The sequence below is a fragment of the Caretta caretta genome, chromosome 1, assembly GCF_965140235.1.
Source record: "Caretta caretta isolate rCarCar2 chromosome 1, rCarCar1.hap1, whole genome shotgun sequence".
Lineage (NCBI taxonomy): Eukaryota > Metazoa > Chordata > Testudines > Cheloniidae > Caretta > Caretta caretta.
Genome location: NC_134206.1, coordinates 17,755,629 through 17,779,880, shown reverse-complemented (window position 1 = coordinate 17,779,880; position 24,252 = coordinate 17,755,629). Strand labels below are relative to the sequence as shown.

At 41.7% G+C, this 24,252-nt stretch overlaps 1 protein-coding gene across 14 annotated transcripts in view; it reads left to right on the top strand.

Moving 5' to 3' along the window:
- The window catches only part of TENM4 (teneurin transmembrane protein 4), a 2,292,082-nt gene that overhangs the window by 2,067,759 nt on the left and 200,071 nt on the right, over nt 1-24,252 (top strand). For 11 of the 14 annotated variants that reach the window (XM_075126359.1, XM_075126347.1, XM_075126356.1 and 8 more), the window contains 3 exons: nt 9,986-10,156; nt 15,397-15,614; nt 16,969-17,179. In XM_075126359.1, coding sequence (XP_074982460.1) covers nt 9,986-10,156; nt 15,397-15,614; nt 16,969-17,179 — 600 coding nt within the window. The remainder of the gene's footprint in view (nt 1-9,985; nt 10,157-15,396; nt 15,615-16,968; nt 17,180-24,252) is intronic. The other 3 variants (XM_048840453.2, XM_048840446.2, XM_048840387.2) reach the window with 1 other exon arrangement.

The window sequence follows — 24,252 nt, the reverse complement described above, 5'->3', positions numbered from 1 at the left end:
ATCCAAAAATTCTGCTCTGATTTCTTGTTGAAACGGTAGCTTGGAGCCCAACTCTTGCTTCTGGTCCTGCATAAGTTAAGGTTATCCCTGCCCAGTAGCTGCTCACATTTTTAATTTGGTACCTGTGTTGCATAGGTGCCATCTTTATGAGTCAACCCCCACTCCACCCCAGACCCCTCCCCCACTCCACCCCTTCCTCCAAGTCCCACCCCACCTCTTTTTCGTTCTGCCCCTGCTCCATTCTTCTCCCTCCCCCAAGCGTGCCCTGTCCTCACTCCTCCCCTCCTCCCCCCAGCACCTCCTGCATGCCACTGAACAGCTGATCACGACAGGCAGGAGGTGCTGGGAGGGAGGAAGAGGAGTTAATCCTCAGAGCTGCCAGTGGGTGCTGAGCACCCACTATTTTTTTCTGTGGGTGCTCCATCCCCGGAGCACCAATGGAGTCGACACCTGTGCTGTGTTGTATTCAGTTCAGTTCCGGGTAGAACAAAACATACAGGGATGTGTTATTGTCTTTGTCGCTGGTATGGAGCAGGGAAGCCAAGCCATGCCATGTACATGTGTGTTGTATTGTGCTGGAATGACATTGAGGCATCACATCCTGGGTATTGACCTCACCATGTGTTTATCTTTATATAAACAATGTGAGGAGCCATGATGTGCTGCATTTTCTACAGGGCCTAGTTTTGCAGTTGCCACCCTTACTCCCTACTGATACAGGCAGTGCCATGAGAGTCACTTGGCTCTTGATCTTCTGGCATGTTGTCAGCACACCCCTCAGAGCAAAGTAGCATTTCCCCTGCGTAAAGTGTCAACAAGCACTCAGGAGAGATGTGTTTGTTTGCTTGCTTCCTTTAATGTCTATTTTGCTGCTTTTATTCCCCTTAATCTTATGGGCCTTTTCCATGATTTATTGAAAGATTGACAAACTGGGTGATTATTTCACGTTGAAAAACTCCTTTTCATAACAACATTGAATGTCAGAAAAGTATGATTAATTCTGCAGCAGTCAATTCTTCCACTTCTTCAAAAATCATATAATTTCAGTGTAGAGAGAGACAGTTATTTAGATAATTACAGTCAAGTTTATCCCAGAGATAGGAGCGAAAGCAATACATTTACTTGAGTAAAAATGAGCCCTGAGTAATTTACTGGTGGAATCCAGAGTATTTGAACTTTAAAAGAAAATACCAGTTCTCACTTGAAAGGTGTAGTTGCAACAAAGGGCCAACATGATGTTTTGGCCCAAAGGCCAGAGAGTTTGAGGAGTACATTAGAAGAGGCTACATCCAGTTCACCTCTGGAGAAGAAGAGGGAGAGAGAGAAATGGAAGACAGAAGAAGAGTGAAGGATGGATACAGAGATTGTTCTAAAAGCCTTCCCATTCCATGTTTGAGCCCCAAATTTTTTCCTGTCTGTTGCCTGTCACTTCTCTTGCTGATTCCCTCCCTTACTCTTTTCTAACATGTTCCGTTTCTTAATAGTCTCATCCTCTCTCTCTAGTCTCATCCTCTCTCTCTCTCTCTGTGTATTTATATAGTGACAGGGCAAGGCCAGATGGCTACAGTAAATTAGTGAGGAACAGGTATGTTAGCTCCAGGCTAAACAAATCTCTGGTACCATGGTAACCAAATGGCAGTTGCTCCAGGTTAATCAAGACACCTGGGGTCAATTAAGATCCTTCTAGAAAGCAGTGGAGATAGCTAGGTTGATTGGGACACCTGAAGCCAATCAAGGGCTGGCTGGAATTAGTTGAAAGCCTCCCAGTTAGTCAGTGAGGCATGTGTGTCAGGATCTGTAGGAGGAAGCCGTGCTGTTGGAGGAACTAAGCAGTATAAATCCATATCAGGCTCAAGGAAGGAGGCCCTGAGGTAAAGGTGAAGGAGATATTGAGTGGGGGCTGCTTTGGGGAAGTGGCCCAGGGAATTGTACGTTTCCTATTTCCAAAAAGTCAGCTTCCATAGCTGCTACTATTAGGGTCCCTGGGCTGGAGCCCAGGGTAGAGGGTGGGCCTGGGCTTCCCCCTCCCTTCCCCTATTAATCACTGAGACTGGGAGACAAGAGAGACTGTGCAAGGGAAGGTTGTGTCTCCTCACCTCCCTTGCTGGCTTATGATAAAATGGCTCAGTAAGCTGTGACCCTTGCCTCTAGAGAGAGAAAGGCTACGTGGAGGGTCACAGTGAGCCTCTGAGGGTAGCGAAATCCACCAGGAAACGTGGGATCTGTGGAGACAAGGACAGAGCTTTGTCACAATATGTGTGTGTGTATATATACACACACACGCACACATATATATATATGTGCATATGTTTATGTATATATATTCCCTTGTTCCCTTTCTTGCTCTGTTTCTTCATTCTGTTTCCTCTTTACTCATTGTTTTTGTCCTGATTTCCTGTTCCTTTTCTTCCTGTTCTTCTCTACTCCCTCCCCATGGGCTGCTCCTGGGGGGAAGAGAGTACTAGCTTTCGAAAAGTGCTCCTTTCTCATGTGCTTTTGCTGAGCTATTATTAAGCCCGAGAGGTGCTCCATAGAAGCCAAAGGAATTGCTGTGCTTGTTTCCTCTTTTTTAACCAGTTACTCCTCCTTGAGAGGACCTTCCCTCTTATTCTCTGTCTGCCTACTTTGCTCAAGGGAGACAAGGTGAGTGAAGTAATATCTTTTAGTGGATCAGCTTCTGTTTGTGAGAGAGAAAAGCTTTCGAGCTACACAGAGCTCTTCCTCAGTTCAGATATTACCTCACTCACCGCTGGGACTGACAAACACTGCATATTTTGCTTAAGAGCCTTTGTCAAAGGCTTTCTGAAAGTCTAAATACACTATAACCAGTGGATCGCCCTTGTCCACATGTTTATTGACTCTCTCAAAAAATTATAATAGATTGGTGTGGCATGATTTTTCTTTACGGAGGCCGTGTTGACTCTTCCCAAACAAATCATGTTCATCTATGTATCCGATGATTCTTTTCTTTACTATAGTTTCAACCAGTTTGCCTGGTACTGCAGTTAGGCTTACTGGCCTGTAATAGCCAGGATCGCCTCTGGAGCCTTTTTTTTTTAAAATGGCATTACATTAGCTATCCTCCAGTCGTCTGGTACACAGACTGATTTAAGCGATTGGTTACATATCAAGGTTAGTAGTTCTGCAGTTTCATGTTTGAGTGCCTTCAGAACTCTTGGGTGAATACTATCTGGTCCTGGTGACTTATTACTGTTTAATTCATCAATTTGTTCCAAAACATCTTCTATTGAGCCCAGAATCTGAGACAGTTCCTCAAATTTGCCACCTAAAAAGAATGGCTCAGATGTGGGAATCTCCCTCACATCCTCAGCTGTGAAGACGGATGCAAAGATTTCATTTAGCTTCTTGCAAAAGCCTTCTCTTCCTTGAGTGCTCTTTACTTGAGTGCACCTCAATCGTCCAGTTGTCCCACTCATTGGTAGGCCACCTGCTTCTGATATACTTTTTTTTTTTTGCTGTTAGTTTTTATTGTCTTTTGCTAGTGGCTCTTCAAATTCATTTTGGGCCTGCCTAATTATACTTTTACACTTGACATGCCAGAGTTTATGCTCTTTTCTGTTTTCCTCAGTAGGATTTTACTTCTAACTTTTAAAGGATGCCTTTTTGTCTCTAACTGCTTCTTTCACTCTGCACTTTACCCATGGTTTTGTTTTTACTTACTGTTTTGTTTTTAATTTGGGGTATACATTTAGTTTGAGCCTCTATTATGGTGTTATAAATAGTTTCCTTGCAGCTTGCAGGCATGTCACCATCTCAGGCATTGGCACCCTGACAGCAGGATTGTCTGGCTATGTAGACTCCCTCCTCAGGCCCTATGCTACCAGCACTCCCAGCTATCTTCGAGACACCACTGACTTCCTGGGGAAACTACAGTCCATCGGTGATCTTCCTGAAAACACCATCCTGGCCACTATGGATGCAGAAGCCCTCTACACCAACATTCCACACAAAGATGGACTACAAGCCATCAGGAACACTATCCCCGATAATGTCACGGCTAACCTGGTGGCTGAACTTTGTGACTTTGTCCTTACCCATAACTATTTCACATTTGGGGACAATGTATACCTTCAAATCAGCGGCACTGCTATGGGTACCCGCATGGCCCCACAGTATGTGCTCCACTTAGGACTAAATCAAGAATTGGCTCTTCTCTTGTGGGTTGCATAACTAACTGTTCCAAGAAGTAGCCATTTGTGGTGTTCATAAATTTTATCTCTGCATCGTGTCCTGAGGTGACATGTATCCAGTTAATATAGGGATAGTTGAAATCTCCATTATTCTTGGGTTTTCTGTTTTAACAGCTTCTCTAATCTCTCTAGGCATTTCACATTGTCACCATCCTGATCAGGTGGTCAGTAGCATATTCCTACTGCTTTACTCTTATTATTCAAGCATGGAATTTCTATCCATGGAGATTCAATGGTACAGTTGGATTCATTTAAGATTTTGAATCTATGCTTTCTTTCATATATAATGCCACTCCCCCGCCATCCTAACCTACTCTATCATTCCTATATATTTGGCTCAGGCAAAGTGAAATGTAAGGCAGAATACAAATGCAGAGCATTTGGCTGGGATTTTCAAGGGGGCTATGGGAATTAGGCATCCAAATCCCACTGGATTTCAGTGGGAGTTGGGTGCCTAACACTCTTACACTCCTTTGAAAATCGAGGCCACTGTTCCGCCTCCTATTATCATTATTAGTATTTATTCATTGTTCCCATTGATCCTCTGTATATTCTGAGAAACGCTTTTTTAATCATTCAGGGCCAAATCCTGAAAGAGTTGTAATTTTTTTATGCATTCATTGGCTTTGGTGGGAGTTTTCTCTGAGTAAGGAATGACCAAACGGGGAGGCATGGCTTCAGGGGTCTGACTCTCAGAGAACAGTGCAGGAAGTAGCACGAGTTTGTGAGCCTATAGTGTAAATGCATTTTGCAAGTCCCCCTTTAAACACAATGGAAAGCAGCTGATGTCTTCAGCCATAGCCTTGCAATTGGGCCTTAATTTCAGACATCGTAATTGATTGGTTTGGTTATTTATTACACTTACCTTGCCAGCTTGGGCAAGTCAACAATCTAATAAAGGGCAGCAGTGTGGTTTTCACTGTTCTGCTGACTTCTGTGATTTCTGGGGGTCTCTTACGCTTCACTAAACATGTCTTGTCTTGTCTTCTCCCTGTAATCTATCACAATCATCTGCCTCTTTCTGCTAACTCCCTCACTCCATCAACCTTTCCCAAGAGATGTCCATTTTGTTGACCCTGTAAATTGCTATCCTTCTTTGTCTTTTTTTTATCTTAAATGTTATTCCAGGTTCTCTTTGTTCTGCTCTGCTGAGCATGATTTTTTGCCTGCTTTGTTTTGCTGTGTCGTAAGACAATGGCCGTAATGGAAACATATCCATAAGACTGTGTCTCTTAAAAGCAAACTTTGAACCCCTTTACCACTTTCTTGGGCTTTACAAGAACAGACAATGAAGCTCACAGCCATAGAGAAGAGCAATGTCATAGGAATAATGCCATGCAGAAAAGGGATGCTATTGTATAGAACAAAAATTATGAGCCAGCATCGTCAGTTCCACCAACATTGTACTTCATTTGAAAGGTAGCATTTTTCAACTATGAGAAATAAAAGGACACCAGCTGAAGATTCATGCTACTGGCCTCTCTTAAATGAGTGCCTACGAGTCCACAGACACATCACCGCTGCATTTTGGCATTAATTGGCACTCTTCCTGGCACAGTCAGCAGAGTAGCCAAGGCTTGAAAGGGCCATGGAGACTGAACTCCTTGCCACCTAGAGGCATCCCTTCAGAACAGGGTTGAGGCTTGCTGCGGGCATGGTGATAAGGAAGCTTGCGCTGCCACTGTCTGTGTGCTGTTACCTGGTCAGTGGATTTCAGCATCCAGGCAACTTTCACCAGCACTTACTTCATTTAAAAGTAGAGGATTTCATTTTAAAACTCAAGCATAATGGGCCATCTGCCTCCCTGGTGTGTCTTGATCTATGCATTGGGGTTGAGCTGGTCCAGTGAGCACATACACTGTATTCCCCCCTCCCCACTAGTATTTCAATTCCAAGAAAAAACAGAAGAGTTTTTTTAAATATGCAAAATGTAACCAAAGCTTCTCAAAAGCACATGCCACCTGGCTTCCTAGGCAGTGGAAGCTACATGCTAGTGCACTGAATGGTACATTTTAATGACTGTTAATTGCACTGTGCTCTTTTAATATCCAGGAGCCTTCAGTATTAGAGCATTTATTGAACATCCCATTTGGGGGGAGAGGGAAATTGTCAAGATGGAACGTTCACTGTGAGAGCCACGTCTCGCATCTTGCTGAGCAGAAAAAAGCCAGAGAAAATGTCAGCCATGGGTTCAGATTGACCTGGAGACGAAGAACATCAGGAGTCTCAGCTTCTTTTATGGCTTCACTTTGCATTTAGGAACCATTAACATTTCAAAGCGTACGATTGTGTCTGTTGTCCATGGTTTCAAGACCCTATTCTTTACCCTGTTTTTTACCCACAAGGCCTTTGCATCAATTTAGTGAACAACAAGATTGAATTTCCTTTCTTTGTGCTGCTCTCAAAACATTTAAACAACAGTGTGCATCAACAGTTATAAATATCCCACTGAGATTTACAAACCTAAAACATCCATTGCTGTTATTACTTGACATTTCAGCAAGAAGGTGGCCTTTATGGGAGAGCAAATGAGAGGCAGAATCTTCCTCCAGCTTCCAACATCATAAAGTTTTGGTATTTGTAAAATAGTAATAATAATCACATAATCACATGGTGAGATATTATGATTTCATGAGAAAGAACTTGAATCAGATCCAGTTTCTAAAGCAAACGCAAATTTTCTGTGTCAGTTTCAAGTAGAGTCTTATGGTTGGTGATATTTCCTATTTTATTTGAGGGAAAATCTGTGTTAACTAATAGCAAAAGCTGACTTTTTAATGAAGGCCTCTATGATAACTCTTCATTTCTAAAAGACTTTCCAGCCAAGGACCTAAAAGTACCGTACTTTACGAACATGCATGAACTAAGCTTCGTACCATCTATGTGAGGCAGATGAACATTAATAGCTCCCTTTCATAGATGGGGAAACTAGAGAATTCTTTCCCAGGTGTCGGGCTCATGGGTCTTGCCCACGTTTTCAGGGTCTAATGGATTGCAGTATTTGGGGTTGGGAAGGAATTTTCCCCCGGTCAGATTGGCAGAGACATAAGAATATAAGAATGGCCATACTGGGTAAGACCAAAGGTCCATCCAGCCCAGTATTCTGTCTTCTGACAGTGGACAATGCCCGGTGCCCCAGAGGGAATGAACAGAACAGGTAAGCATCAAGTGATCCATTCCCTGGGGGATTTTCGTCCTCCTCTGCATCATGGGGCATGGGTCACTTTCAGGTTTAAACCAGTGTAAATGGTGGATTCTTCTCTTGAGTGAGGCTCCCTAGTGTATTCTACTGTATGGCACATCGTTCTCTGTCACTTGAAGTCTTTAATTCATGATTTGAGGACCTCAGTAACTCAGCCAGAGTTTAGCAGGTCTGTTAAAGAGTGGGTGGGTGAGGTTCTGTGGCCTGCAATGTGCAGGAGGTCAGACTAGATGATCATGATGGTCTCCTCTGTCCTTAAAGTTTGTGTGTCTATAGGGCATTAAATAACCAGCTGCCTTGCCCAGGGACACACACAAAATCAGTGTGCAAGGAAGCCTCAGCAGTTCCTGGCTTCCAGTCAGTCGCTCATGTTTGTAGAACAAGGTATTCTGCTTCCATAATCTTTTCAATGTGCCCAAAACAATGCTCACTTCTTCAGCTTAGCTTTCTCACAATTATTATCCATAATAAATGAATTCCTGCTGGGGGACCGCGAGAGAGAAGGAAATAATGAACCTTAAGTGTATCTTAATTAGTAGGAATTCAAATACTGTGGCAATACACATGGTATAAGGCAGGAAGGATGGTCTGCTGGAGAGAGCACTAGTCTTGTATTTAGATCTCCGTTCAGTTCCTCACTCAGCCACATATGACCTCTGTGAACTTGGGCAAATCACTTCATCTACACTGTGCCTCAATTCCTCATCTATGAAAGGAGGATAATATTTTCCTATCTCATACAATGTTGTGAGGATAAAATCCATTAATAATTGTGAGGTGCTCAGATACTATGATGGTGGGGGCCATGGAAGTACATAAATACATAATGGATAAGCAGATTGATATCTAAGGCTCTCTGAAAGTTCTTGTCATCCATACTTGGGCTCCTTGATTTTTTTACCATATCCTTATGTAGCATTTCTGGAGAAACGCATGTTCCCCCTTTAAATCAAAACCACATGCCAGTCTGTGCTAAGTTTCCTGTTTGAATCAACAGCTATATCTGCAGCTTTCCTGTTAGTAAAGTTGCATGTGTGCCTGCATAAAAATGTCCTGGTTTTGAACACAGCCCTGAGTCTGTCCTTTCTGATAGGGAGTTTACATGAGTTTTTCTTTCTTAATAGATTCATTAGGGTTTTGATAACAAATCCAGTCCCTGTTTACATGATAAAGTGGGAATCCTAATTTCACTCAGCTTAGTGATCTTCCATTACCTGTTAGTGTGTGACACTCCTGTTCATGCTAGAAGATGTCCTACTTGATTATGAAATAGAAGAAAATGATAATTTTGCTATGTATGTCCAAACTACTTGTTTCAAAAGAGCTGTTCAGATGCCTTTTCAATCCACTTGAAATGGATCCTTTCCAATGTAAAGACTTTATAAACCCAGCACTCATCATTGGGATGTTTGACAAACTTGAGCATATATTTTTATAAATAAAATGATATCTATAGGCAGTGAGAATGTCCTGTTCTCATCCTCTTTGTTTATGTTAAATAGCTCTGATGTTAATATCACTGTATATTTCTTGGAGAAACTATTTTGTGAAATAGGAGTTGCTCCCTTAATAGGAAAATGTCATTACAAGTGCATTGAATATCGAATCATTTTGCTGTTGAGTGCCTGAAGGTAAACTGGATGGTGATTAAATATGAAATGTTTATGTTGGGGAAGAAAGGAATGATACAGGAAGCCACATTGTTTTCCTTCACGTTTTCAGGGGGCGTGTCTTAATTGCATAAGCATGCCTCTCTCCATACACGTGTTTGCTTTTTAAGTGTTCTGTCATGTTCCTTAACTTTCCTCGCCTTTCTGTAATTTTGTGGAACAGAGTCATACACTGGATGGCCTTGTGTAATCCCAGAAACCTACAACAAGCTGAGTCCTGGACTCATGCAAATCCAGTTGGTGTTACTCACTTTTAAACCCCCAGGATGATTAGCAGAAAGCTGGAATTGTACCAGCGAGAGCTCGGTCACATGAATTTGCACTCAATCCACATACAACTAAGACCGTGACAATAACAGAATGAATTATATGTGGCAGACCTCTAAACCACTTACTCAGTCAAAATTCCCACCATCTCTCCCTGTATAAGGACTGAATAAAAAAATTATTAAGGGCCTGGAGAATAGCTTGTGAATACAACAATGCACAGCAAAGGCTCAGTTTCTCTGGATTTATTGGTGCATAAGTAAATATAACATTCACTTCTTCTCAAGTGTTGTCCCTAAAACTGCTCACTGAATTTTCATCCCAACTTCAGGTGTATTCTGAGACCTGGGGTCCAATTCTCTTCTCACACTGGCATAAATCAGGAGCAATTCCACTAAAGTCAACAGTGCTAGACTAGTGTGAAACTAGTGTGAGAGGGGACCCAGGCCAAAGAAATTGTCATGTTCTTGATGGTATTGCGGAACCAGTGTGGGCTGTCCAATAACATAAATCCCATGCTTTTCTTTTTAGCAGTGATTAGTATAAAGCAGTAGGGTGAGAGTCTACCAAGTGCCCCTACAGTTATGAAGCTCTCCCCAGCAGAAAAAGATGACTTTTCTCATTGCTCACTACAGCCATGCACCTGTTTGGCCTAAACTGGCACCTGCAGCCGATGGAAGGGCAGATGTATGAGATCACGGAAGACACAGCCAGCAGTTGGCCAGTGCCAACGGACGTCTCCTTATATCCCTCGGGGGGCACAGGGTTAGAGTTACCTGACAGGAAAGGCAAAGGATCCAGTGAAGGTATGGTTGGTGTGTTTCCATGTTGTGAGTCCTCTGTGTCTGCCTTTAAACTCCAGCCATCCAGTGTCATACTCCATCACCCCCATACCGCCTTTCTTGCAGCACCATAATCTGGTGCTTTTCCAGTCTTTCATGTCTAGAGCTAGTAGTTGTCAGTTATGTTTCCAGATGTCACATCCTTTTAATGTCCATTAACATGAAGATAAGGTGTATGTCCTCAGCAAACCTATGAGGCCATTCTCAAGGAGGGGATATGGGCACCACATCTCGTATGGGTACAGTATTCCACCACAAAAGCCCTGCTTCATGTCGTCTATGGGCTATATTCCTGAGAAACCATGTTCATGTCTTAAGAGCTAAAGTGATGCCTTGAAGATTATCACTGTGCTTTCTCTACAGCAATACAACAGTGCTTACCCTAGTATTTCTTTTGGTTACTAGTTGGCATTGTTGTGGGTACCAAAATAGTCATTAAAAGTTGTTGGCATTGCAAGCTTTGGCATTGTGAAGATGGCCATGTACCCTCAAGGACAGCCAAATGAAGGGCCTAATCCTGCAAAGTCTGCATGGTGCTGACAGCCTTCAAGTCCCACTGAAGTTAGAGGCCCTGAGCCTGCTCAGAACTATGCAGAATCAGGGTCTAATTTAAAAAACACTACACTATTCCACAAGCAAGCAAGGGTTTTGCAACTTTGTGTTTTCAATGGAGGCATCAGTGCCAGAGATACCTATGGGGTCTGCAAAGCACAGGGTTTTCATCACTCTAAGATTCATGTAGGGGAGATGAAGAAATGAGGAATTCAGCTTTGAATTTAATAAAGCTCTTTATGCTGCACCGTCTTTTCTTCAAATTTAAGTGACCATGAGATCAAAAATCTCTCATTCCAGTAGAATTGGTGGAGTTGTAGTTGCGGGGGGGTGAAGGGGGGAGGAGAGGGCAGGCAAGGAATGTGGGCCTGATCCAAAGCCCAGTGAAATTGATGGAAGTCTTTCCACTGATTTCAGTGGGCTTGGGATCAGGCCTTATATAAGTAAGCTTATTTGGCATCTGTTAATTACAGAAATTTTACTTAATGGGATTATCTGTCTTTCTGAATGCAAACAAAGGCCAGAGTTACATATGCCTTAAAGCAACAAAGTTACTAATGACTGGTCAGTGTCAAATGAAATTATTACAATGTAAATCAATTAATCCAGAACTGTAGGACCCTGGACAAAGCTTGCTAGACAATGTAGTGAACTACTGAATATTTCTGCATTCAAAAAGTCCTCACGATAAAATTTATTTTTCTTTTGTCTTCCGTTTAAATTGCTATGTTCAAATCCCTATACACTGCATTTGATCTCTGCCTTCCCTATTCAAAGATCAAAATTAAAATGATATATCTAATAATCAAGGGGCCAAATCAAAGGTCTTTCCTGAGTTTTCTCAGTCCTTCTCAGTGAAACCCCCTCTGAAATCAAAAGGAGTTTTGTCTGAATAGGAGTGTGGATCTCTCTCTCTCTGTGTATACATACATGCGTATGTATATGCTCTCACAGTCTGTCGGCTTTTCTGCCAAATCCTCTCTGCACTGGGGAGGTTTACTTAGAGGGGGGGTCTCTGAGGACTACTGTAGGTAGAGAGCTGTGCAGAGCCTCAGCGTGATCTTCTTGCCTGTCTTGGGGAACCTGTGGGCGTGATCTGCTCCTGATTAAAAATTAAATGAAGACCTTGGATGTGTCTCTACAGGGGTGACAATGTCCACCACTGAAATGCAGCTACCTGTGTAGGGTGGTAACATGGTAGTTACCAGTCTGTGCTAGCAATATTACACAACAGCTTTTCTAAATAAGAAGGTATATCATTGGAATTATGAAAATTGACTGAAAAGTATCCTCAAAGAGACTACCTTTCCTATGGTGGAATTGGCTGGTTGGGGCTAACATTTCCTTCGTGCTGAAATGAATTTGTTATTGCTAGCTGTAGGCAGTTACCAGCTCCAGTCTGTCTCCAGTCCAGCAAAGCACTTTAGCATGTGCTTAAGTCCATCCCTGTTCAGCAAATATAAGCTTCTGCTTAAGTGCCATTGAACTCAGTGACGTTTCAGCATGTGCTTAAGGGCTTTGATGGATCAGGGTGCTTTACTGAATCAAAGCCTGTATCAGAACTATAATCAAACTCAGTTGGGCTCAAAAATGAAACAGTTCATTTTGATAACTGAATAAATTATGAATAGTTGCTTTGGAAACTAAAGTGTTGCATGTGCAAGGTAATGTGTTGGAAGAGCAAAGTAATTCGCAGCACAATTAGGAATTCAGATCTGAAATTAATTTTGCTTCAAGTTAGTTAGATAAAGTTTCGGATTAGAAATTGTACTGAAATTGCATTCTTATTTGAGTTTCTTTCTGGATAGCCAGTTCTCAGGCCCTGATCCTATTCTGTTTGGCGCCATTGACAACTCCTGTTGATGTCAGTGGGCGACATTTACTCCTGTGCGGAAAATCTTGCTCTGAACTTTTGCACTGGGGTAAATCTCACCCAGTGGGGACATGAAGCAGCTGCTTTGACTAGCTCCAGAAAAAAAGTACATCAGATATTTTCATATATATAACTGACAGTCAAGAAAAGACATATATCTGAAATCTTCACAATTATTTCTGTGGAATGGCCATTTTTGCCTCAAACACAGAACTTTTTTTTTTCTTTTCTTCATTTGAGCAAGCACCACTCACTCTACTACAAGGAATTCATTTCTTCTGAGGTATCTACTGCACAGCAGCATTTAGTATTTTAAACTCACCCTGCCTCATTTGTTGATATAAGATCTTCATTAATGACCAGTCAGAAAGAACACCATGTGCTTTGACTTTCCATTTTGAATTCCATGTGTGTATCAAACACATCAGTAATAATCCAGAAATGTACCTTTGATGTGGACCAGAAAAAGTCTTTGTATCTTTTTCTAGCTTCTCATAGCTCTCTTTGCATCCCATGCCAATAGAATAGGAAGTTTTGAAAGAGAGCCTTACACACACAAACTGAAAAATTTTCAGTATCCTGAAAAATGACTTTTAGGATTCACGCAAATTCTAATAATCCAATTTACAAAATAAAACTCATGGAATTAAACTAATTTGATCTCCGTTGTATTATTCTATGCTATTTGCAGTGTTGCAAATGGTTTAATTATAATTTCCTATTCCCCCAAAATGCCTCTGTTAATCTTGATTTTAAAACACGGATAAATAAGGAGTCTAGACTTTTCCTTGTTCCTTTGAGCGCAAAAAGGACAAAACTAAATTAGGTGTTGATAACAATAGCAGATCCATGTTTCTGTGAATGTGATTTTATTCCTTTCAAAATCAGACTTTTATTAATGAACTTTATGTAACAGTGTTTCTGAAAAATAATAATGATAATGAGGCATACGTGTTCCATAAGGTTCCAATCTAACAAAGCCTTAAGTACATGCTTAACTTTAAGCAGGAGTAGTTTCATTGGGACTGAAACTTAAGCATGTGCTTAATAGCTTTCCTGGATTAAAAAATTAAATGCAAACTCATCTCCATAATAAAGATAGAAACAGCATTGGGTGCTTTTTAATGTTAACATGAATTTTAACTTTTTTATCTATTTTTAATTAAGATGACATTTTTACAGTTTGAACCTGATGCTTCTGCTGTGAAGTTTACATTAGGATGATGATATATGGAGAAATTTAACATTTAAATGGATTTTTATTATTTAAAACAGCAAAATATTTTATTTAATTGCCCTATCAACCACCAATTCAGCATTAAATGTGCATTGTGAGGGTATTTGATGAGAATTCGTAATGGGTAGGAGGACATTGAGTTTCTTATTCCCCAAATGCAGAGTATATTATTTAAAAAAAAAAAAAAAAGTTCCTACAAACGTGATTTTGTTACAAATGACTTCATATTCCTGAAAGATTCTTTCTCATTTTGTTAGAATCATTTGAATCTGTGAAACATACAGTAATGGGTTTTAGTAGCAAAGAGATGAAATAGTAGGTTGATTTGAATATCTAAGGGTAATAAAGACAGCCTATGATGGTCCACATGGTGTTCTCTTGGCTCCTAATTGTTCCTATAAAAGCTGAAATCTGGGAGGTGATGGTAACATATACTTTTCAAATGCAAGTGTGTTTAATTATAAAATAAAGGCAGCCTCCTAAGCGATGACATTTTTCATCTCTATCTCTTTTCCTGTTTTGCTGTAATTTCAGGCGAAGCAGCATGGGCCAGTGATTAAAGCAAAGGCCTGGGAGTCAGCAGTCCTGGGGTTTTATTTCCCTCTCTGACCCTAATTAACTGTGCTTCCCTTGGGTCCCCATTTTCCAAAGTGCCCATAATTCTGAGAGCTTAAGTGTATGGCTGCCCAACTTGAGATGCCTAGGGCCTGATATCTAGAGGTGCCGAGCACCCTGTTGACTTCATTTGGAAGTGTAGGTTCTTGGCACCTCTGGATATCAGCCCAAAGTGTTTCAAGGTGGGCACCCAAACTCAGTAGACTCTTTCAGAAACGATGCCTTAATCGTTGTGTCTCAATTTTCCCATCTGTAAAACAGGGATAATAATCATAACCCACTTCACAGAGTTGTTTTGAAATCTAATAAAAACACCTTTGAGTTCTTAAATGGGAGTCACTGTAGAAGTGCAGCATATTATGGTCCCCTACCTTTGCTGAATGTCCCTCCTTCGTTTAGGTGTTTCATATTGGGAATGCCATCCCAAGCATCCCCACAATTGCCAACCATTAATTTAGCAGTGAATTTTACTTTTAGTTTTCCCCCTGCCTAATTCACCCTCACTTAAACAGATGTTCTTGACATAGTCATCTGACTCCATGGTGCATGGGAAACTCACAATCACTACATTTTTTGATAATATAATAATTACTTTCTCCATAAATAACTTAAATTAACGATGTGATGTGATGTAAGATTTATTTTTAACATTAACATGTAATTTAACAAGCTCTGTTGTTATGATTTAAGCAGAGGGCCATTTGGGAATCCATGTTGCTCTTCCAAGATACATGTTTTCATTAGAAAGATGGAGCGTAGCCAGGAGTAATCCTATCCATTTTTCTTTCATAGTCATAAAGACTTGATGCATAATGTATTCTGAAAAAGTCAGCACATTGGTAGATCAATGTCAGAGATACCAGTTTGATCAGATTACTTATGGGAGGCTAGGCTAATCCAAGGGGATTTTTTGTTCCTATGTCTCAGCAGGAAAGCCCCGTAGTTTCTTTCCGGAGGACAGTTTTATAGACTCTGGAGAAATTGATGTTGGACGACGAGCCACACAGAAGATTCCTCCTGGTATCTTTTGGAGATCTCAAGTGTTCATTGACCATCCAGTGCATCTGAAATTCAATGTGTCTTTAGGAAAGGCCGCTCTGGTTGGGATTTATGGCAGGAAAGGCCTTCCTCCTTCACATACCCAGGTAACAGGAACACATTTCAAGGAACCAACACTTATGTTAGAATTTATGTGCTTGTAGCTTGTACCTTGAAAAGGTAGATGGCCCCTCTTTTTATTTCAGTTACCTATCTCAAGAATTCTGTGGGTTCATGGAAGATACTGAGGTTCAAATATTCAAAAATAGATGCCTACATGACAACTGCAAAATATGCGTTCACCAACATTAAGCACCAATTCAGATCCTGAATAAGGATGATTTCCCAGGTTGGAGCCGTAGACAGATAATGTTATACGCCAAATATGCAATTTTATTTGCACAAGTGCTGGTTGCATGTGTCCCAAAGTGCTTGTATACACCCATATTACGCATGGTCTGTGTTTATTGGCATGAAGCCCACTTTCATTATTAGTGCCTATTATCAGGTGCTTCTGATTTGCCCATGAAACTTATTTTTTATACTGAAATTTCCTATCCTAAAGTGATTTTGCAGTATAATTTGAAGATTATTTTCTGAGAGTCATGAAAAAATGATGGATCTTTTTATTTTAGTAGTTAATACAAGTTATAGATAACCTACATTATTTGGATTTGACAAACTTGGAAAGCATGTTTTGCTAAGAAATGCTAAGAAATAAGGAGTGAAATCTTGGCCCCACTGAAGTCAGTGGAAAAGCTCCCATTGACTTCAGTAGGGCCAGGATTTTACCCAACGTCTATGTAAAGAGTGAAGCAAGGCGGGAAAAAAATGCAAAAAACTAACTTTATGGTTAAGGTTCTATACAAAAGTCAGGAGATTAAAAATTATTGTTACCATATTAAATTCATTTAGACTTCATTGTCTGTATATAGTAAGAAATTTAAAGTTAATGTCATATAAAGTATTTTTAAAAATTGCATTTGTACAGTATGGGCCAAGTTGAAAACAATGGCTGATTCAACAACATCAGAATTTAGCTTTACATGTGCAAGAGATGGTCCTTGTAATGAGGTGGGAATCACAATTTTTTTTTTTGCATTTTTTTTATTGGTTTTAAGGTTTTATGAATTTTAAAAAATGTGGCCACAGTGTGTTGGAGGCATTAGAAGAGCTCCTGCAGGTATGTGAGGAGCTGTGAGAGAAACAAGAGGAGAAGAATGGGTGGAGATCCAGCAAACTACTGTGAACAGACACAATTCCAGGCATCTCCTTATAGGTTGAATTGGAACATGTCATGACTTACCAGAGGAAATATCTTGTATGATGATCCATAAGTGTGGGTGTCATATGTTTAATGCAAAGCTCTTCTGCCCATCCTGAGACAGATCTGGACCAGGGAGCGTGATCATTTTCTGGAATCCTGAAATATACAATGAACATCTTTCCTTTGTGTTTCAGTTTGACTTTGTTGAGCTCCTTGATGGGAGACGGCTACTTACCCAGGAGGTGAGGAGTCTGGAAGGATCTCAGCGGCAACCTAGAGGCTTTGTGCCAATGTCCAGTCATGAGACGGGGTTTATCCAGTATTTGGATACAGGAATATGGCATCTGGCCTTCTACAATGATGGCAAAGAGTCCGAGGTGGTTTCTTTTCTTACCACTGCCATCGGTAAGGATTTACTATATTGTTTTACATAATCTATGTACCTTAGGGCCAGTTTCTCATACCCTTACTTACACTGAGTAGCATCTTACTCCTGGACCATCTCATTGATTTTAGTGAGACCACTCACAGAGTAAAGTACTATTTAGCGTAAGTGAGGATATTTGGGCAATGGTTGTTTTCTTGGGAACAAAACTGCACACAATATTAATGCTAAATACTGTAAGGATTAACATATCCATGATGGCCTGGATGGGGCATAACTGTATTAAAGCCCTATTTAAAAATTATGTTTTAGACAAGCTGCCTGCCACTGCAGATGAAGCCAGAGTTATTGATTACAAAGATGGCCCCTCCTCCCTGATCCTTCTATTTGAAAACTTTGATTCTATTTCTATTGGTCCTTTATTTTATTTTCTGGTGGAATTGGGCAGCTGTTCAACAGCACATAGCAGCATCAAGCAGCAGTTTGGGACAGGAAGTGAGGAATACCATATCTGATTGAAACTGTGGGTATCACATAATTACTTAAATTGGAGTTGGGCAAAGACACGAAATTTAATACCCCGTCTCTTGCAAAAAGCACTATGGGAGGGGATAGCCCATTGTATGAACCTGTTTTATGCCTCATCTAAAAGAAAGAGGCTGAAATATTCAAATGGATGGGAATTGGGTATCCAGAACTCACCCAGGCTCTCCATCAGTAAAGCAATCAGTTAGCACCAGGCACTGAGTAACCACCACCTCTTCTCACAGCACCCCAGGATTCTTCTTCCAGCATATACATTTCACACTGTATGACCTCTCCCAGGTCTATATCCCTCTGTTTGCAATCAATCCTTTACCAGAACCTATTTCTGACTCCTTCATGTTTAATTTTATATTTGACTGACCTCCTGAGCAGGTTCATATCCCCATATCCATTTTGTTGTAATTCAAAGACTCCTCCATAAAATCAGCACTTAGCTTTCTTCTACCCACAATGATTGTTTAATGGACCTTTTTTCTTTACTGCATAAAGCAGGCTCATTCAGTGTTGCCATTAATTCCTCTCCCCAAAGAGGCATTGGCATTGAGTCTCAGCTGTCTGCAGTAGTTACCTGAGAGCTATGGGTTGCAATTTGTCTTGGCAGGTTAATTAAAAGTTTAGGTCTTATTAAAGCAAAATCATTAAGGCTCCAATATATAGTTTTACTTCTCAAGTTTATTTAATACACTGCTACTGTAATATTGTGTTAAAATGAAAACTTAGAACATAAACAGACCTTCAGTGTCAGAATTCAATGTATTCAAGGCTGTTCACAATTAAGCAACACCAGAAATAATTGCTCTTTAACTTATTAAATGGAAGATTTACTCCACAATGTGGTTTTGTTAGTTTGCCTAGTTTACTTTAGCAAATTATTGTAACTGAAACAAATTTTACCTTTATCCGACACTCTCATCCAAAAGGATCCCCAAGTGCTTTTCATATAGTGGGTTCCATTTTAAAAAGTTTCTTCTGTTCTGAAGGATTCTACCTTCAGTTTGAGAGATTCCCCTGCAGATGGCATATGCCACTCAACCAGTAATAGCTCTCACAATGGAAGAGAATTTTAAGACATAATCACTGTACTTTTCAAACTGATTGCAAAGTACAAGCTGGAATCAGACTCTTCTCCCCACATCGCTACACTCACACTGTAGAAGGGCAAGATAACAGTGCTAGTACACCTGTCAGCACTGGGCTGAAGGACTGGGTAAGGCTCCTTTAAGTGCTCTGCAGCTTCAGGGTGGCCTGGTCCTCTGTGGTTAAGCTCACCCAAGCATGCATTGTGGTCAGCCACATAGCAGGTGGCACAGGCTGTGATCTTGTTTTAGACCACCTGTAAGGTGCCACCCACTATATTCCCCCATCCACCTTGAAGTATTCTGCCCATTGCTGGCAGGAAGGCTCAAGGCTTTGCACTTCCAGCTCTGCCCTGCTTCTACCAGCTTGTCTACATGGTACGCTAGTCTGCACTAGAAAGGTGTACATTCTAGGGCACACTAGTGTGTTCTACACTAACTGACCTGTGTGGACCCTGCTGGCATGCACTAAAGCAGGTTACATAGTATTGTTTGAAATGGGACTAAATTAACGCACACTTCCAGTATGCGCCAGCAGGGTCCATATGGGCCACTTAGTGTGTGACACACTCATGCACACTAGAATGTACACCCCCTGGTGCAGACCAGTGCACCAAATAGACCAGCTCTAATAAGATGGTGCAGGCAGGATTTTCCGCTGTCTGAGGAATCATTTCACCCACCAGCTGCCATATAATAATGCAAAGCCACAGTACATAGAAAGGACACAAATGACCCACTTTGGGACAGGATGTGAAAACTACTATGCCAGATGAGTCTAGAGTCTGAATTTTAGATAAGCATGATGTGACTGCCTGACAGGAATTCGGCCAGGACACCACAGCTAAGCTAACACCTTACAAAAAGTACTGTGAGAACTTTAATGGCCAGAAGTGGTCAGTCCCTTGCTTATATGTTCATTTCCAACAGCAGCCTTTAAAAATATCTGCTGGAGGTTTTCTGTGAAATCATTAAATAGGACACTATGTATAGGAGAATCTCAGACCCTTTTCAGTGTATTCATGAGCTCTGACAAGACACGGTTGCTACCCTTTAAGTCCATAAAAACTGTAGCGTCTTGTGTTGCAATTTCTGTTGACACCATAGCAAAGAGGATGCAGCAACCTGACATTCCAGGTTTATGAACCCAGGTGTAAAATTCCAGTGCCATTTAAATATATCAAGTCATATGTGATGGGCAGGTTACATTTATGTACAGGGGTGGGAGGTTTGTGTTTGGGTGGTGTTGAGCTCTGATGGCTGTCGTTTGATTTTATTTTTGTCAGAATTACACATGGAAAAACTCTGTTTGATTATTGCAGAAATCCAAAGAAATAATAAATACAGGGAAGAAGCATTTTGAATTTATAAGCATTATCAAGGAAGAGGCAGGGTCTAGCAGTCTCAGTACAGGACTGGGAGCCATGACTCTCTATTTTAATCCGAGTGCTGACACTGACTCCTTTTAGGCTTGTGTATGTTGTTTAATCCCTCTGTGCTTCAGTTTCCTAATCTGTAAAATGGGGATAATACTATTTATCTGATCCACAGAGGTGCTGTGAGAATGAACTGACTGAAAATGAAAAGTGCTATAAACCTGCTAATTGTTCACAATAATGGGTAACAGTTAATAACAACCGCAGAGGGCCAAATCCTGCAGCTTTTTCTTGGAAAAAACTTCCATAATTTCAGTTGGAGTCCTGTTTGAGCATGGTACATGTTCCAGAAACAAACGTTTTGGACGGATTCTGCTAAGTTCATCTCCTGCTTTCCAACTGACCAAACTGTCAATAAAATCAGTCAGCATAGGTCAGTTTCTCCATATTGCAACACTGACGGTAATTATTGTACACTACCTGTCTGGACTGATCATACTCTCCATTATTCATGGGAAAACAGGAGCAAAAGGCAAGCAATCTGTGTTCTCAGCTCGATGGCACATTTAATTTAGTAAAGCACCAGCCTGTGCCTAGTTAGAGTTTTGGAATCCTGCAAAGCTAGAAGGAAATCCACTCACTCAGTAGCATTGTAATTTGCTTTGATAGCACTTTCGCCTTCTCCTGTTTCCTATAAGGAGGTAGATTTGCCTACCATAGAAACATCACAGCCGAAAGGACTGGACTTTATCAACATCTTTTCCTGTATATGCATCCTGGCATCACATGTAAACCGTGGGAGAATGCGGCATTATAACTCCCATCAAAACTCATGCTGATCCTAAATAATGGCAATTGGGGGGGGGGATTATTGTGGCATAGTTTTCAGCTTTTAATAACCTTTTTTCATTTCGTTCCACTGAATTACAGCACAAAACATCATAAAGGAATGGAGAATCAGTGTCTCTCAGCAATGAATTAACCCTCTTGTAAATTACATTGGCAGCACATTCTGAAATTTTTAATAGAAACACTTCTCTGAAAAGCGCCTTGTGGATTCACCTCTGCCTGGCAGCAGTGATTTAGTCAGAGCAATCTGCTATAAGTGGAATAAAACAGGAGGCTAAGGGAGAGCTGGAGTCAGCACATCTGAGACAGAGATGTTGGCCAAAAATCTGTTCAGTGGAGGCAAGAAACATCTGAGAGCCTGAAAGCAACATCTATGAAGTCAGAGAGGGAGCCTGTCAGCAGCTGTTCCTGCTGAGCTGTAGCAGGCTGGGCTGTGTAGGGCCATGGAAAAATCAAAGGGAAGAAAGCTTTCAGCTGTGCGCTAGAGAGAGAGAGAGAGAGCATGTGGGAGGAGAGGTTGTCTGTTTACTGGTGAAACGTCATATCCCAGCAAGCAAGAGGAAGTGCATGCAGAACACCCATTATGAGATGGGGGTTTTTTAGCTAGCTTTTAGCTTCAGCAAGAGACACGATTTAAGATTAAGAAAAGTACTGTCATTCCTCCTTCCCCCTCCGCTGCCCATAAAGAAAACTGCCAGTGAGAGCTTTTCTCCATCAAAGTACAAAGAGACCTAGAGGTTGTATTTATAGAGCCCAATTAGTGTGCACAGCACTCTACAGTACATATCAAAAGGCAGGCTCCTTCCTGCAGGAGCCTAACGTATAACCAAGCCCAGTACATTCCCTGGGACAAGAGTTCAAACGCAAGAAGGTGTAGAGACATTGTCAGCCAGGAGATTGACATAGGAATACTTCACAATAGTAATGAGTGTAGACTAGGAGAGAGAGGGTGCATGACTTGTCCTGGGTGCAGGAGGTGGCACAAGAAGTGATATGAAGAATTCTGATGTAACCCTGTCTGAAAATTTCTCTGCACAGATTCCAGTATTTAGGTTGCTCCCAAGAAAGTCTAGTGGGAGTGTCTGTAACTCACACTTGCTTTCTGTACAGTCAGTGCCTATGTTCCACCGACTTAGCCACTTACAGAAACTGGGAATCCATGAGAGGTTCTCACACCCTCTCTCTCTGTTGGTGTCTGAGAGAGTCTAAATGTACATGCTGAGAAGCCAAAAGAAGTTACAAGCCAAAATAGGATGGCATCTGGTTTAACTCACCCCTTCTTCCAGCTCCTCAAATTCTGAGTTACACTAACTTAGACTCCCTTACACATCGAGAGAGTAGGTGTAAGTAGGTTTAAGGGAGCCTGGGTAGATGAGGATCTAGCTTACACCATCTGATCCTCCTTTCTGAGTTTGGCTGAGGCTCTCCTCCAGCAAAGCACTTTAGTGCATGCTTAAAGTTAAGGGCCCTCGAGTCTAAGGCCATTGACTGGTTTCATCCACCTCACGTTGCCAGGATGGGCCCAGCTATTAAGAGAGGTTCCTTTTCCCTTTTGTTTGCATGGTCAAAAATAAGTGTCCCTTTTCCTGAGTCACAGCAAGAATTGTGAGCATTTCTGCCTCATGGGGCTGGTGTCCGGGCACTTAGCTAAGAATCCTTCACTTCCTAGGCTCAGAGACATTTCCGTCTGCTCAACCTGTACAGAAAAAAATTTGAAATTAAAGAAAAATGATGGGTGAGGAAAGTCACAACTTTACTTTTGCTAAACTAATAGTGGTAGTTCGCATGGTCTGCAAATAGGTTTTGCCTTTAGCTGGGCGATTCCCCTTGCATGCCCTTGCTGACAGCCACCCTATTAGATGCCATTTTTTGATTAGCCTCAAGCCTTCAGTGCCTTCTTCCTGGTACTCCAGATTCCTCCTGTTCGGTTCAGATACTTCCCACACAGGTTTCTCACAGAGTTTTAAAGCCCTGTCAGATTATAGTTAGGAGCTCTGTTCAGTTAAAAGACAAAAAAGCCCTCTTTTTCATTTTCTTGCTACCCTGTGATCAATCCCCCTTCTGTGAAATCACAGAATCTTTATCCTGGGTTACCACTCAACACCTTTGTTACTTCCACCCACATGGAGCTGTTACTCTTTGCACAGACCCAGAGTCATCCATTTGTTGAGGATTTTTTATGTGAATTCAGTGCTCATGAAAGATTGACAGCCGTGCGCACTGAAATCTTACATTTATCCTGTTACTAACAGGTTCATAATAGGCAGCAGTATTGCAAGTGTCTCTGCTACCCCACCACTATGTCTTAAACTAAAGCAATTACCAGAAACATTTTCAGAAGCATCTAAGTCCCATTTTCAAAATTGATTTAGGCACTTAAGCCTAAATCTAATTGAAAGTCAATGGCACTTAGGCTTGTAGGTGCCTAAGTCTCTTTTGAAAATAGGACTTAGGGCATGTCCTCACTAGAAACGTAAATCAACCTATGTTAGGTCGAGTTACTGCGATGGTACATGTCCAAACTACCCTTCTTCTTCTCCTCACCAGGAGCACTTCCACCAACCAAAGAGGGGCAGTGTGGGGGCTGAGACCCTGGGCTCTCAGCTCCATATACAGCTCCCTGTCTGGAGCCTGACTGCCCCCCAGGCTCTCTGCTCCCCACCACCGGGAACCCAGCTGCCCCCTGGGCTCTCAGCTCCCTGACCCACCCAGGCTCTTGGCTATGAGCTCCATGCCCAGAGTCTGAGCAGCTTGTGGGAGTGCAGTTGCTGGGCTCCCCACAGGGTGCAAAGAGCCTCTGGGATGTACCAGGGTTCAAGGGGAGCCTCCATGTTGTACCAGAGCTCCCCATGGGGAGCCAGGAGCCTCCAGGCGGCAGCCTGGCTGGGAGTGGGGAGCTCAGGGGCAGCCAGGCTCTCGCTGGAGCCTTCCACATGCCCCAATGACAGCCCGGCTTTCTTGCCAATTTAGTTGTCAATGCTGGAGCAGTGAAATTGACAAGAATGACATGTGAGTAACACAGTGCTACATGGACACTGCGTCACCCTACACACTACACTGACAAAAGACACATGCCTCTTATGGAGGTGGAGTTACGTCGGCATAGTAGGGCACTTACATTGGTGGGAGCAAGGCTGTAATGTGTACACAGACATAAATAGATTGACATAAGCTGCCGTATGTTGACCTTATTTTGTATAGACCAAGTATAGACCAAGCCTTAGTTTCATAAATCACTTAGTACTT